At 62.3% G+C, this 13476-nt stretch overlaps 1 protein-coding gene across 1 annotated transcript; it reads right to left on the bottom strand.

Annotated features, from left to right (window-relative positions):
- Positions 1-362: 362 nt before the first annotated feature.
- Positions 363-13428, bottom strand: WNT6 (wingless-type MMTV integration site family, member 6). Its single transcript, XM_010568137.1, has 4 exons — positions 13285-13428; positions 4604-4824; positions 1343-1644; positions 363-1060 (listed from the first exon to the last, which is right to left on the bottom strand). Exons 1-4 carry the CDS (start codon positions 13359-13361, stop codon positions 599-601), a joined length of 1062 nt encoding a protein of 353 aa, XP_010566439.1. The 5' UTR covers positions 13362-13428; the 3' UTR covers positions 363-598.
- Between the last annotated feature and the right edge of the window lie 48 nt (positions 13429-13476).

The following is a 13476-nucleotide window of genomic DNA, read 5'->3' on the forward strand; positions in this document are numbered from 1 at the left end:
AGGTCACCGCAAACATCCCAGGTAGGGTGGTGGCAGGACACAAACTGGCATCCCCAAGTGTTGGTGGTCATGGATGATAGGAGGAGAGCACCCACCCAGCCTGGGGGCTGCAGAGCAGGGCAGGAGAGCACTTGCCCTCATCCACACTCATCTCCTGGCTCTACAACATGGAGAAAAGCAGAGAGTGGATAAAAAATGAGCGTGACTCTGCCATGGGTCCCACCATGGCCAGCAGGAACAGGAGGATGGAGGGAGCCTGGCTGATCAGGACTCATGGCCGGGGCAGGACGGCTCTCCGGCCGGTTCCATCCTAGTACAGCAGTCAGCGCTTCCCAGCCCTCCCCAGGAAGCGCTGTGGCACACCAGCTTTAAATAGCTTTATTAGTGGAAGCTCTGCACCCACAGCCCCCACGGTGAGGGCAGTGGGGATGCCAGGCAGCCCCATGCTGTCCCCCGGGGAAGCTGGGACTCCCCAGGGTGCAGAGCTGGGCTCACCCATGCTGTCCCTGCCACCGGCTCAGCCTGTCTCTGTCCCGGGGAGGCCACAGCATGAGCCTGGGGGTGGTGCCCCAAATTGTCCTCCCCCAACCCCAGGCAGTCAGACGCAGAGGCTGAGCTCCTGACGGACGGAGCACTTGCGGCACTGCACCACACAACACCAGTGGAAGCGGCAAAGGCAGTTCTCCTCCAGCACCACCGTCTCGTCCCGGTGCCCTCGACCGCAGCACAGCAGGTCGCACCCACTCGTGTCCATGGCTGTGCTGTTGCAGATGCGGCCCCGGGTGCCCAGCGAGCCCGTCTTACGGTTAGCTGAGCAGAAATCGGGTGAGTCGGCTGAGTAGATGAGGTCCTGCTTGTCGGGAGGTTTGATGTTGTCGCCCACGGGAATGAGGGTTTTCCCGTCATTGCCCCCCATCACCTTGAAAGCCCCGTTGAAGCGCTCAAGCAGGCGGTCCCCCACCTCGCGGAAATGGGGCATCTTCCGCCAGCAGGTCCGCAGGGTGCAGGAGCCCGACAGCCCGTGGCATTTGCACTCTGTCCTCATGTAGCTGCGCACCGCCTGGGGAAGAGACAGCGATGCTCAGACCTCGGTCCCCGGCCTCCCTGCCCAGCACCCCCAGCCAAAACCCTGCCTCTTGGTGCTGCCTTGCCCCGGGGGAGGGTGCTGAGGGGGGCACAGGGAGTTTCCAAAGCACCTGCAAAGGGCTTCTGAAAGATATTTGGTCCAATCTCACCCAAAGTTGGTGCAGGCATGGCTTGAGGGAGGTAAAGTTGGAGGGTTGGGTTGGGTAGGGGCACGGGGTGATGCTTGCAGAGAGGGCAGGGAGCACAGGGGCCTTACCAAGCGCCCGGCCTCGTTGTTGTGCAGGTCGATAAGAGCGCGGATGTCATTTTTGCCCTTCTTGCTCTTGGCATCCATGAACTGCTGGGATTTCTCGTAGCCAAACTGCACGTCGTCCCCACAGCCCCCCCACTCCCAGGCTGTGCCTTCTGTGCCCGGACCCGCTGTGGGCAAGGGGGGAGCCCGGCTCCGCGTCAGCTCACAGCCGCACTGCAGCAGCTCGCCCATGCTGCAAGCCTGCGTGATGGCGTGGCTCACCCCGGCCGCCGTGATGGCATACACGAAGGCTGTCTCCCGGATATCTACAGGAGAAGAGACAGGGCTGAGATGCGGGGTCAGCTCTGGCAAAGACTGTGCAAGCAAAGCATCCCCCCACCGACATCCCATGGGGGCTCAGACCTCCCCTTCTCTCCCTTCGTCTGTGCTCCGTGCTTTTTCCCTGGCAATGCACCCACCCTGGAGCAAGCTGCCTGGGGCAAGAGCTGTCTCTTGCAAGCAGAATGCAGAATTTGGGGGGATGGCCAGGCCCTGTAAGCATTCCTCCACCCCAGCTGTAGGGTCCTAGGGGCAACAAATCTCCTGCCTCCCCTTGCAAGGATAGGTGCTGCCCCATGGGAAAGAGGGGAGCTCTGAGAGCAGGGGGATCCCAGGTGTCCAGGTGGTACCCACAGCTTTCTCACGCTACCCTGCAATGTCCCTCCAAGCAGTAAAAACCCCATCCCCCAGCTGCAGGCTGGCACCTGGAGACAAGTGCTGTGAGGGACACCATGGGTGCCGCTCATCCCTCTGCAGGGTGGCAGCGATGAAGCTGTGCTGCCCTCTCTTCCCCCATACCCGCTTTGCCATGGGGTGCTGCCTGCCCCCCCTCCCTCTGCCGGCACAGCCTCCACCCTGCAGGATTATTTATTATTAGTATTTGCTCCTGTCTCTCTCTGCTCCGGGACACAAATTCCAAGCATCTTTCCCCTGCCCGGACCTGCCGCTCGCAGCCGCAGCCAGCGGGGGATTCTGGCAGCGGGGGCGCGGCGCCCTGTTGGGGGGGCTCCCGTGCTCCCCCCACCCGTGCCAGGCAAACCCCTGCCCACCCAAATGACAGGGCAGGGCTGGCTCAGGGTGGTGACATGCAGAGGGCATGGGGATGGACGAGAAGCTGTGTTTTGGGGGGTGCCCTATCCCTCTGTCTCCACCACTCTGACTTGGGGGGGCTGCGGGAAGAGGTGGCACTGACTCCATGAGGGGCTCCTCCACAAGCCCACGCAGCACCTGATTCCCACTGCTGTCGGTAGGAACTGGACACACTGGTGCCTTTCCAGCAGTGCCACTCCGGGGACGGGTGTCCCCTGCCCTGGCCCTCCTGTCCCCCCTAAGCCACATGACCACCCGCCTGCTCCCACCTGAAACCGGCAGAGCCCTGGGCAGGCAGCCTGCCGCTGGCAGAGGTCCCTGTGCCACCCTGCCAGCCGGGGCCCCGGGGGGATGCTGCTCTTCTGACAGCTCTTCCAGACACATGGCTCCCCCCAAGCCAGCCTGCCCTGGCACGCAGCGCCTGGCACAATCGGCAGGGAAGGAAGGGGCGATGGCCGCGACTGCACCAGGGAGACCACGGCCGGGAACCAGAGCGTGCCGCAGCATTCTTGGAAAGAAGAGGCTGTCAGATGGGACGTGCCCATCCGATGGTAGCTGGGAATCCAAGAAATGCTGGGATGGTTTATGCAGTCCCTGCAGGCTTACAGGGAGGCTGGTGCCTGCTGGCACCTTTCAGTGCGGTGCGAGCTCTCTGCTCCTGACACCCACGATTCAGCCTTGGGGACCTCCACAGGTCTAGCTGGGATGTCTCATGTCCTCGGAGTGCCAGGGACTCCCAAACTCACCACTGTCCTCAGGACAATGCTCATCTCCACAGCCCCGGCAACGAGGTTGGGACAAACAGAGCGTGGTGGCTCCTTCAGCATCCCCATGCCTGATGTGCCTGCGTCTCCTCCGACCCAATCTGCCCCTGGGTACCTGCCAGCTCATCCGCCAACATCGCCCACTCGCCACCAGGTTTGGCCCTGGCATCCTGGCACCACCCCGCTTCCAGCCTTGCACCCTTCCTGGCACAGATCCCACCTGCCAGGCTGGTGTGAAAATAGATGACTCCAGAGGCAGGTGTGTCCCCCACGTGCCCTGGATCTCTGCCCCTCAACTGAATACACCTCCGTCCCTGTGTTGGGAGGAACCCACACTTGCAAATCAGCTTCTTAAATGAACCTGCACCCCCCGCCACAGGCCGGTGTCTCCCTTGGGGCCCCAGCTCTGCCCCCCACTGGTACCTGCAGCTGCCGGGTGCCCAGGGCACTCTGCCCTCACCAATGCCCCCAGGGAGGCCACCCTGACCCCCCTGCAAGGCCCAAGGACATACGTGCTCTTCCGTGGCCTGGTGGATGCACCAGCGGGAGATGTGATGGCCAAGGAGACCAGGGCTCGCTCCAGCATCTTCATCCACCCCAGCACACCAACCAACGTGGGAACAGGGGCAGGACTAAACTCACCATCCACTAAGTGGCCCTACCAGCCCGAGGTGCTTCAAGCATCCCCCCCTTCCCTATTGTTGCCCCAGCCTCTCTCCCTGGGGACCGTGGCAGGACTTTTCCATCCCTTACAGACTCATGGGTGCCCCCTCACTCTGCTCCTGCTCTGGCTTTGATGCAGCTGGGCTGGGCTTGGACCACTGTATCCACCTGGGTGGGACCTGCCCATCCCTCCCTGCCACCTCACCCCTGACCCTCGGGGTGGCATCAGGGTGCCCACCCAGGGATGCAGGGATGGGGGCCAAGCAATCCTCTCTGCTCCCTGCAAGGCCGGGAGGAGGGAGCTGCAGGGTACCCACGGGGCGAGGGGCAGCTCCCAGTGGCTGTGTGCTGCCTCCCACCCGGGCCCCTTCCCACCCCCCGCCCCACCACACACCCCGGGGTCCCAGGGGAGCAGTAAATCACTGCCAGACGAGGGTGCATTCTTGGGCTTTGTGAAGCCCCGTGCTGTCTGGGAGCATCGGTAATTGCTTCATTACAACACAGGGAGACATGTCCCGGCAGTAAAACCTCAGCGTGACTGCACCGGGGAGCACTGAGCAACCCCCTACACACGCACATGCACGCACATACACACACACACACACAGGTTTGCACACCCAGACTCTGCTCCAGAAGTCCCGGGGAGGCGTGTGACTGGGCGGCTGGATGCTTTTTGGGAGGTGGAAGGCCGAGGAAGCACTGGCCTTACCCTGCTGCAGGATCTTGCCGAAGTACTTGCTGTGGCTGGTGCAGTTCCAGCGGCGGAAGCGGAATTGGTACTGGCACTCCCGGACGCCCAGCTTGGTGCCCTTGGCCACCTCCTGCACGATTTCTGGCTCCAGCTGGCACAGCTCCGCCTGCTTCCCTGCCAGCCGCTTCGTCTTGCGGCAGATGCTGTTGGGGTCCATGACCAGGGGGCTCCCCACTGCCCTGCAGGAGGGGACAGCGAGCAGAGCAAAACCAGCACCCAAGCCCGGTGGGGGGGACCAGGGTGGGGATGGGGCATGGCCAGACCTGCTCCCCGGGTCGGAGTGGGGCCACAGGGCAGTGCTGGCTCAGTGGTGACCCTGGGTGACAAGGGGACAGGGAGAGGTATATGGGGAGGACAGGACAAAAGGCATGGGTGGCACCTGCGTGCCAGCACTCAGGGCATACGTTGCCCTCCCCAGCCGGTTGGAGATCCCCAGCTGTGGGGCTGGCTGGAGGACGATGCTGGCACGTGCCACTTCACACCCCGAAGCCCTCAGGGACATCCCTTGGGGGTGATGGTGGTGTACCCGACGGGAGGTGGCAGAGGTGCTGTGCTGCTTAGCACCTGCTCTTCACATCTGGCACTGACCCAGCACAGCCCTGGCATTGCGGCGTGACCAATGCCCAGTGCAGCTGCGGCTCCTGGAGCCCCGTGGGGAGCCCAGCCAGTGCTTTCGGTGTGCCTCCCCCTCTCCGGGGGGGCTCACTGCTTTACCCCGTGGGAGACGAGACGAGTGACCTTGCCAGTGATAAAGCCACTTGGTTGCTGGCCAAGCTCCCATGTTCGACTCCCCCTACCCAGGCACCGGCCCCAAGGGAACAGAGCCACGGGCAACCGCGGGCGCACGAGGGAGGGTTGCAGGTGGCATCGCCAGCCCTGCCGATGCCAGTGTGGGAGGGCAAGTCTTGGCTGGGCCCGTGTCAGAGGCGGCTCCTCCTTGCCAGCACAGCTGGAGAGAGGTGCCTGGCTCTCAGGGCTGGGAGGCAAAGTCTGAGCACGACGACGCCCTCCCCGGCGTGCCGCTGGCTACAGAAACTCCTGTACTTTCCCCACACATTTTGCCTGGAGTGCCCTCCACGGCACAGCTCGTGCAGCTGTGCAGCCTGCCGGTGCCGTGCCCCGTGCCAGGGCAGGCGATGCTCCAGCTCCGCCGCAGGCAACGCTGGAGCCGCAGCGGGCAGAGGGCAGGCACGCCGTGCTGACGGCCTCCCACCTACGCCACCCGTCCCGTGGCATGGAGACCGTGTGGCCATGGGCCACCCGAATTTAGCACGCCCCAAACACAGCCCCACTCAGCAGCTCCTCGCCTCCAGCGCCGCTCCCATGGGCTCAGAGCTCATCCTGCTTGATAATATGATTTTCCTGGCTGTGGATGCCCACAGGACCCCAGGGCTGGACTCAGATCCCCCAGCGCTTTGGGATGCCCGAGGACTGCGAGACCACGTCCCCTGGGGTCCCCTGGGGAGCAGCACCCGGGCAGCCCATGCTGCCGGCAGCCCCGCTCGCTGGGGAGCACCGGCTGTGCTACAGCTTCCAAACCCAGACCTTTATAGTCTGGCCAAGCCCCAGGGGCTCGAAAATCACAAGCTGAATCTCGGTGTTTAACTATGTTCTGGGTTTCCTTTTTCCTCTCACGCAGCTGGGGTCTGTGTTTGGGACACCAGTCTGCAGGACTTTGCTTAACATCCTGCCCCCAGTGCAAACGCCCTGCAAGCCCCTTGTTTGAAGCTCGAGGTCCTGCCAGAATCCCCTTGCCCCACATCAGGCTCCCAAGCTGCCTGCCTCTCCTGCCCACCAAACCCCAGCTGTGTTTGGGGCAGACACGCCCTCTCACACAGCCTGGAAAAGGAGCCCTTATGCTTTGGTTGGAGGTTTAAAGGGCTAAACAGCTCAACTGAGAGGCACAGCCTGGAAAGGTGACCTCCAGCAGGGAAACTGAGGCAAGACCGCACCACTGCTGGGGAGCACCCATCTCCCTTTGCTCCCCACAGCTTGGTTTGCCTTTGCTGCGTGATGCATGCGTGCCTCTGCAAAGAGATGGGGTAGCTGGGGAAGCATCCTGGGGCTGTGACTGGGCTGGCACAGGTGCCCCATTGATGGGGAAACTGAGGCCCATGTAGAAACCCACCAGTGAGCCTGTCCAGTCCCATCCCATTGATGACCACATGGGGATTCAAGCCTCCATTCCAGGTTCCTAGCTCTCCCTCCCTGGGGACCGTGGGCTCCCGACATCCGCAACAGGACAGTGGAGGTTTGGCCGCCTGCTCCGGCAGGGTGGGGAAGAAGGGGAGCCGGGACGGGACTTTCATTAAGAGACGACTCTTTGTACTCATATAAAAATGATGCGCCAGCCCCCCGGGGCCGTCAGATCAAATGCTGAACTGCAGCTCACCCCGGCCCGCCGGATCAGGCCGGGAAGAAGAGCTCAGCCCCGCAGGGCCGGGGGGTGGTGGGCGGCTCGCCGGCACCGCGGGGGTCCCCACCCATGTCCCGGGCAGCGGGGAGGCCTGCGGGAGCGCACGGGAGCTCGCCGGCCATGCCGTCGAGGCGTGGGGTGGGCTGCCTAAGTCCGGCGCAATATTAATTTCCGCTGGGCTTCGCTTTCTGGCGCGGGGAGGCTGCCGGGAGCCCGAGAGCTGTTTTGCTTTGGAGGGTTTGGGGGGGGGGAGAGGGGGAGACAAGGGCAAGAAAAATGCTGCCAAACTGCTACCGCTTTGGCAAGGGCTCCGGCGCGGGGCCCAGATCTGCCTGAGCTTGTCCTGCTCCAAGGCCTCCCGCATCTACAATTAAGGTGCCCCACCTCTGCCGCCGGGCACTCCTCCCCCTGCCCTGGTGAAGGAACCAGGTCGCCAGCCCGACTCCCCTCAACCTGCCCGGGGCACCCCGGCCCCCCGCCTGGCAGCCCCCGGCCGGGCTCGGCGCCTCGGCAGCATCCCTCCCGCCTGCCCCCGGCGCCCTTCGCCTGCTGCCGAAACTGCTGCCGGGCAGCGGCCGCCTCGCCCCGAAAGGAGCCAGGACGATGGGCTCCGCTTTCCACCGTGATTTCCTGCACCCCTGTCCAAGGGAAACAACCCCCATTGCTGAAAGTGGAAACTGAGGCACGGAAGAGGAGCTGCAACCTACCGCCAACCTGCTGTTGTCACCCGTTTGGCTGCCACAGCTGCAGCCTGAGCCCGGTCCCGGTGACACACGGGAAACAGGAGTCACTGATTGATGCTTCTGATGCAACCCTTGTGCTCTGGATGCTGTCCTTGCTGCAACAGAGCTGGGGCTCCCAAGAGCCATAATCACCAGCTTTTCCAGCTCAGCCCATGGTCATGGAGCCTCCAGTATGTCCCAGTCTGGTTCCCAGCCAAAATCATAGACCAAGGAGCCTGGCACAAGTACCCATCTCCCCTTTGGACACAGGGATGGTGTGGAGCAGGGCTTCTCGCAACCCCTGCCAGCAGACCATGATTGAGGGGAGCCAGTAGGGTCCCAGTTTGCATGGGTCCAATGGAGAGGGGCTGGTACAGCCATGTGGCAAGGAAGGGGATGGTCAGCCTTCATAAATGGCACCTACATCTTGCGTAGAAAAATGTGTCCTTTGGTCCCGACAGCCCCGAAACCCCAAGGGAGAGTGGCGGTTGTGCTGTGCCAGCTCCACATGGGACCAGTCAGGTCTGCATCTATTGAGTACTGCTGCCTGGGCATTCCCGTGTGGCAAGGTGATCCCGCTGTGGGGTAGGGAGGGCATGGATTGCCTTATATCCAGGTCTCCATCTCAGCCCCTGGATGCCTTCAGGAGGGGGATGCAGGGTGCCAGGGTACCTGGCCCATTGCCCGAGCCCACAGGCACTTCTCCACCTGCTTGGAGAGGCAAGAGCTGCAGGATGCCAGTCCTGGAGAGCCAAGCTACGTCCTCGGGGGAATGTGTCACCCCACATTCCACCCAATGCTGTCACACTCAGTGACAGCCCTGCAAGGAAATCAGACCCCACGGGAGCCCGTCTCTTTCCAAGCTGTGCAAACAGGACAAGAGGGGGGATATGCATGATTTTTCACCCATCCAGCTTTCCCTTCATCCCACGCAGGCGCGTGGCGGGTACCTGGCCCCTCACCCGGGGCAATGCGTGGGTGCTGCCACTAACAGGGCAGCCGGGTGTGGAAAGCAGAGCAGGAGGTGCCCGGGGGCGGGGGGGAGGTTGGGGTGAGTAAGCAGCAAGTCACTGCCCTGGGGGGCACGGCTGGGGCTTGGCTGCCAAGCAGCACCGGGGGCACCAAAGGAGCGGGAAATGCCGTGGACTGGGGAGAGCAGGGGGACACCATTCCCTGCCCTCCTCCTTGCACCTCCTCAGCAAGGACGGCATGCAAACAACTGGGAAGCCACCCAAAGGAAAGAGGCTTTGATGTGGCATGGCATCAACCGATGGACCTGCCAGCTGCAGGGTCACGTCAAGGCTGGGCGCTCACGGGCAGGAGCTGCCCGAGCTTGTGCTGCGGGTACTCGGGGGGGGATGGAAGGAGCACACGCCCGCAGAAGCACCGGTCCCAAAGCTGTGTTGGAGGGGCTGGGTTGAGATGAAAGGGGTCCACCTCCCCCTGGTCACTGCATCCTTCCTCTGGGTGCTTGTGGAGGCTGGAGCTGGGGTGGCATGAGGGCTGGGCTAGTACATGCCCAAATGCAGGTGCTACATGGGGTGGCAGGACCCTGCACATCCTGAGCGAATATCGGGGTGTGCCCGGCTCTGCCCAGCACCCTCTTGCATGGGTGAGGTTTGAAGAGGTCAAGCCTCAGATGCGAAGTCCAGCCGAGCCCTTCAGCTTAGGGCATGCATAAGGCAGGGCTGGGCAGCCTGGGTGTCACTGTGGGAGAATGGAGGTGTGCAGGAGCAGGGACGAGGGATGGCATGGGCAAAAGGTCAGTTGTCTTTGTGGTACGACACAAGTAGCCCAGTTCTGGAGCCAGTGCCATCTCAAAGAGTGCAAGGGAAATGTTTTCCCTTTGAAAAATCCAGTGGGTCAGCACTGCCCCAGAAGAGGTACAGGGAGATGACGCCGGGCAGGGGCTCCCATGCTGGGAGGTGTTTTGCTGCCCACATGGCGCTGGTCCAGGGGTGAGGGCAAGCCCCAGATGGCTGGGCAGCCCAGTCTGCTGGACGCCATGGGGGGCCATGGGCTGTGGGGTGGTGGGTGTGGGTCAGCAGGGGCGGAGGGTGACTCACAATGTTCACCCCAAGACATGCAGGCAAGGCCCTACAGCCTGCCAGCCTGCCCTTACAGGCTCTGGGCAGTGTGGGTGCTGGTGGGAGAGGCAGAGGAGAAGGGGAGGCCACTGGCACATGAAACCCATCCGGGGGTGTGTGGCTTCAGGGGCCATGGGGTCGGGACCCCATCAAGCAAGGGTGCAGCCATGGGTGGCAGTGGATGGGTCCTCCCTGAGCTCCTCTGAAGGAGCCCAGTGAAAACCTGGAGATGCACTGCCCATGTGCATACATGGGAAGGGGACACAGGGCAGGTGTCTGTCCCTCCGGTCCCCCTCAGACCCACAGCTGGAGCAGAGCACATCTCATATGATGGTTTTCCCCCTTGCTCTCTCTTCCACCTCCCGACTGCTCTCGTCCATGCCCATAGAGAGCCGATGGGTGTTGGGGCACTGGGGAAGCCCAGCTTTGCTTGCCCCCATCCCCACAGTGCCTCTGTCCCTGTGAGCACAGCCCAACCACAAACTGGCTCTGAACCTGCCCAGGGCTTCTGAGACACCAGGTTGGCCCACCCTGTATCCCCGCACCCTCCAGGCCAGCCCAGGAGCCTCAGGCAGTCCCTGCCTGTCCTGCTCAGGGAGGAATCACTGTTGCACAAGGAGCCAGGTGAGAAACATGAAAAGATGAGGGGAGGAGGAAGAAAGAGATTTTACAGGGCTGGTGGGAGCAAGGGGAGCCTATTACCTGCAGCCTGGCACTAACCAAGGCACTAGCAGCACCTGAATGACACATCTTCCCATCGGCACTGACCATAGCCTGCTCCCCTTTGCCACGGAAAGATCCGTGCGTCTGCCTGTCCCTCTGCCTCTTCTTAGACACAGGGGCACAGGGGGTGTAGGACAAGGGTGACTGTATCTTCAGTGAGCCCTCTGGGGACATCTTACCACAATGAGGATGCTCTTTCTCAGGCTACGATGTCATCAGCATGATGTCACTGCTCGTACATCACACACAAACTTTTCTCTGTAGATGCAGCCATCTGGCAGGATCCCAACGGGCACCGTTACCACCCATGAGTGGCCAAGCCTGGCTGCATGCCTGGGCTGAGGACCATGCCCCCCAGGACCCAGCCCCGCTGCACCCCACCGTGCCACTCTCACAAATCAGTTTGTCACCAGCGTGGGAAAAAAATGCCTCAAACAGGCAGCCCCTGCATCCCCCCACACTGCACAGCCAATGCACCCAAGGGTGGGATGGGGTAGGTCGTAAAGACCTCCCTTTCCTGCCCAGGGGAAGAAGCCCCCTTGGCTAAGCACCTATGGGTGCCCAGAGATGCACATGTGAAAGCGTGCTACCAAAGTCCCTATGCATCAGTGACAAGGACAACAAGGAACCGCTCTACCAATGCCACCAGCCCTAGAGCTTCCAGGAGCCCTGGCACAACATAGGGCTGCAACCCTGAACCCCTCCTCACCAAAAGCAAAACCCACAGACACCAGTGCTACCCAGACCTGGCAGAGGGGATGGGGATGGGGAGCAGACATGTAGGAAGCTGCCTGTCGAGCTGGCTCAAAGGGCCAGGCAGCGCCCGGATTTCTCTCCCCCGCATGGGAAGAGCTCCCTGGAAATGAGGGATGATCTCAGCCAGGGGCCAGAGATCCCAAGCTCTGGGGGAAGCAGCTCGTGAATCAGCTGGCTGCTCCAGTGCCCAGTCCCGGGAAGGTCGGCATGTCCATTTGGTGGTGCTGGTGGCCTCATCCACACATCACCTCCTCCCCGCTCCCTGGATCTGGGTTCTGGAGTGAAGCAGAGTGCGTATTGGTGATCCCCCTGCAGCCGCTCCGCTGCCCAGCGCATTTGGCCATGCTGCGTGCAGCTGGGTTATTATTCTTAAATTAAAGGTTCCTTTTCTTCTTCTTTTTTGAGAGAAGAAAAAACAAGTTTGACCCCTTGCCCTCCTCTGCCAAATCCTGCTAATCTCCCCAAGCCGGTGCTGCCAGCGCACGCACAGCATGGTCACGGCACCAGCAGGACCCAGGCTCGGTGGTAAGACGTGGCTCTGAGCAGCCAGGGCGGGGGGCAGCAGTACCCCAACACCCTGCCCTTGCCAGTGCCATTTGCCTGCCTCTGAATTGAAGGCAAAGGGAGCTCTTGCTTCACCTGTGCCCACTCCAGCTGTGGGCAGGATGGCACTGAAATCCTTGGAGCTGGAGCGCAGGGCATGAGCTTGGGGGTGAGGGCTCACTGGGTGGGTATTGATGAGGATGGGACAGAGAAAGCAAGGAGAGCTGAAGGGACAGCCAGGTGTGTGAAGCAGCTGTCTGAGAATTAGCCAGGGAAAAAGAGCAGCTCTTGGGCAGCAGGAGGGACCGTGCCCCGGGATGGCACAGCTACCCCGAGGCTGATGGCGGGGAGCAGGGTGACCCTCTGCACGCACCCTGCCCCAGCCAGCACTCACCCTACCTCGCTCTCCCCTGCTGTAGCAAAAAACACCAAGCAAGCGCCTCTCAAATCCACATTAACCCCTTTCCCGGCAATAAACACAGCGTTTGGGCTCCGGGGCCAAACTCTCATCTGATGTACAACTGACCGTAACAGCACCATTTATATCCACCAAGGCCCCCCCTTTTGCCCTGCACGCCTGGAGCCAGGGCTAGCGAAGGGGATGGAGCCACAGAATAAATCACTGGTGGGCAGGCAGGGGACCAGGAGGGGAAAGGCTTATGGAGAGCTTTATTTTAGGGGTCAAAAGAGTGTGACAATGTGGAGACGAATAGCCTCAGATAATGAATGATAGCCTGGACGGCACGCCGGGGAGCTGGAATCTAAGCACTTAAAACCGGATAAAGACAGGCTGGGTGAAATTCTTAATAGATTTAAATAGTTCATGTTTCGACAGATACCTGGGCTTTCCAAGGCTGGGTCCCAGCTCTGCGCCTGTAATGAATCCCCCACCCCCTCCAGTATCCTGCAAGGCACCGTCTCTGCCTTTGATGAAGGCACCATTACAAACAGGGGTTTTGTCCCCGCCGCGTCCAGGCCACCGCTCGGGAGGGGACACCGTAGGGACCCTCGGGCTTTTAATTAAAGTTGACTTATTGGAGGGGTCTGGAGGCCCCTACGCCCCCTTCCCCACCCCTCAGGCATACAACCCTCCCAGGCTGTGGGCTTGGGGTGCGGGGAGGCAGCCTGCAGTTCCCTCCGCAGGACCCGGGTGTCCCATACCCCTGGGGTCCCGCAGCCCGCTGTCCCCAATGCGCTCGTGTGCCCAAACCGCGGCAGCGTGGGGGTGCCCCCGGTCTGGATCTGCCTGGCCAGCGAGCAGCGGTCCCCTCTCAAGGGCTGCCCTGGGTGCAGGGGACACTGTTGTCCCCAAGCTGGGGCGGGGGGACCATCCCCGGAGACCGAGGGACCCTGCGCGCCCTCCTGGCACCCACCCCGGGATGTCCTACTCACCACCAGAGCCCGATGATGTTGGCGGGGCAGAGGAGGATGAAGAAGAGCCCCAGCTGGGTCCGGGAGGAAGGCAGCATCCTGCCAGGGCTGAGGGGAGCGCCGAGCCCCCTCCGCGCCCCCCGTGGGGACCCGGGCAGCCGGGCTCGCCGCCGCCCCGAGGGTTCGGCCGGGGCCCCGGCGGGTGGGTGCCCA

Source organism: Haliaeetus leucocephalus, unplaced genomic scaffold (genome assembly GCF_000737465.1).
Source record: "Haliaeetus leucocephalus isolate CR32 unplaced genomic scaffold, Haliaeetus_leucocephalus-4.0 Scaffold1, whole genome shotgun sequence".
Taxonomy (NCBI): domain Eukaryota; kingdom Metazoa; phylum Chordata; class Aves; order Accipitriformes; family Accipitridae; genus Haliaeetus; species Haliaeetus leucocephalus.

Bases quoted from the DNA above. Each gene is read 5' to 3' on its own strand.
- WNT6 (XM_010568137.1), bottom strand. From the start codon at position 13,361: ATGCTGCCTTCCTCCCGGACCCAGCTGGGGCTCTTCTTCATCCTCCTC. The intron at 4,825-13,284 runs GTGAGTAGGACA...CCCCTCCTGCAG, and splicing joins AACATCATCGGGCTCTGGTG to GGCAGTGGGGAGCCCCCTGG. The intron at 1,645-4,603 runs GTAAGGCCAGTG...CTTCTCCTGTAG, and splicing joins CGGCAAGATCCTGCAGCAGG to ATATCCGGGAGACAGCCTTC.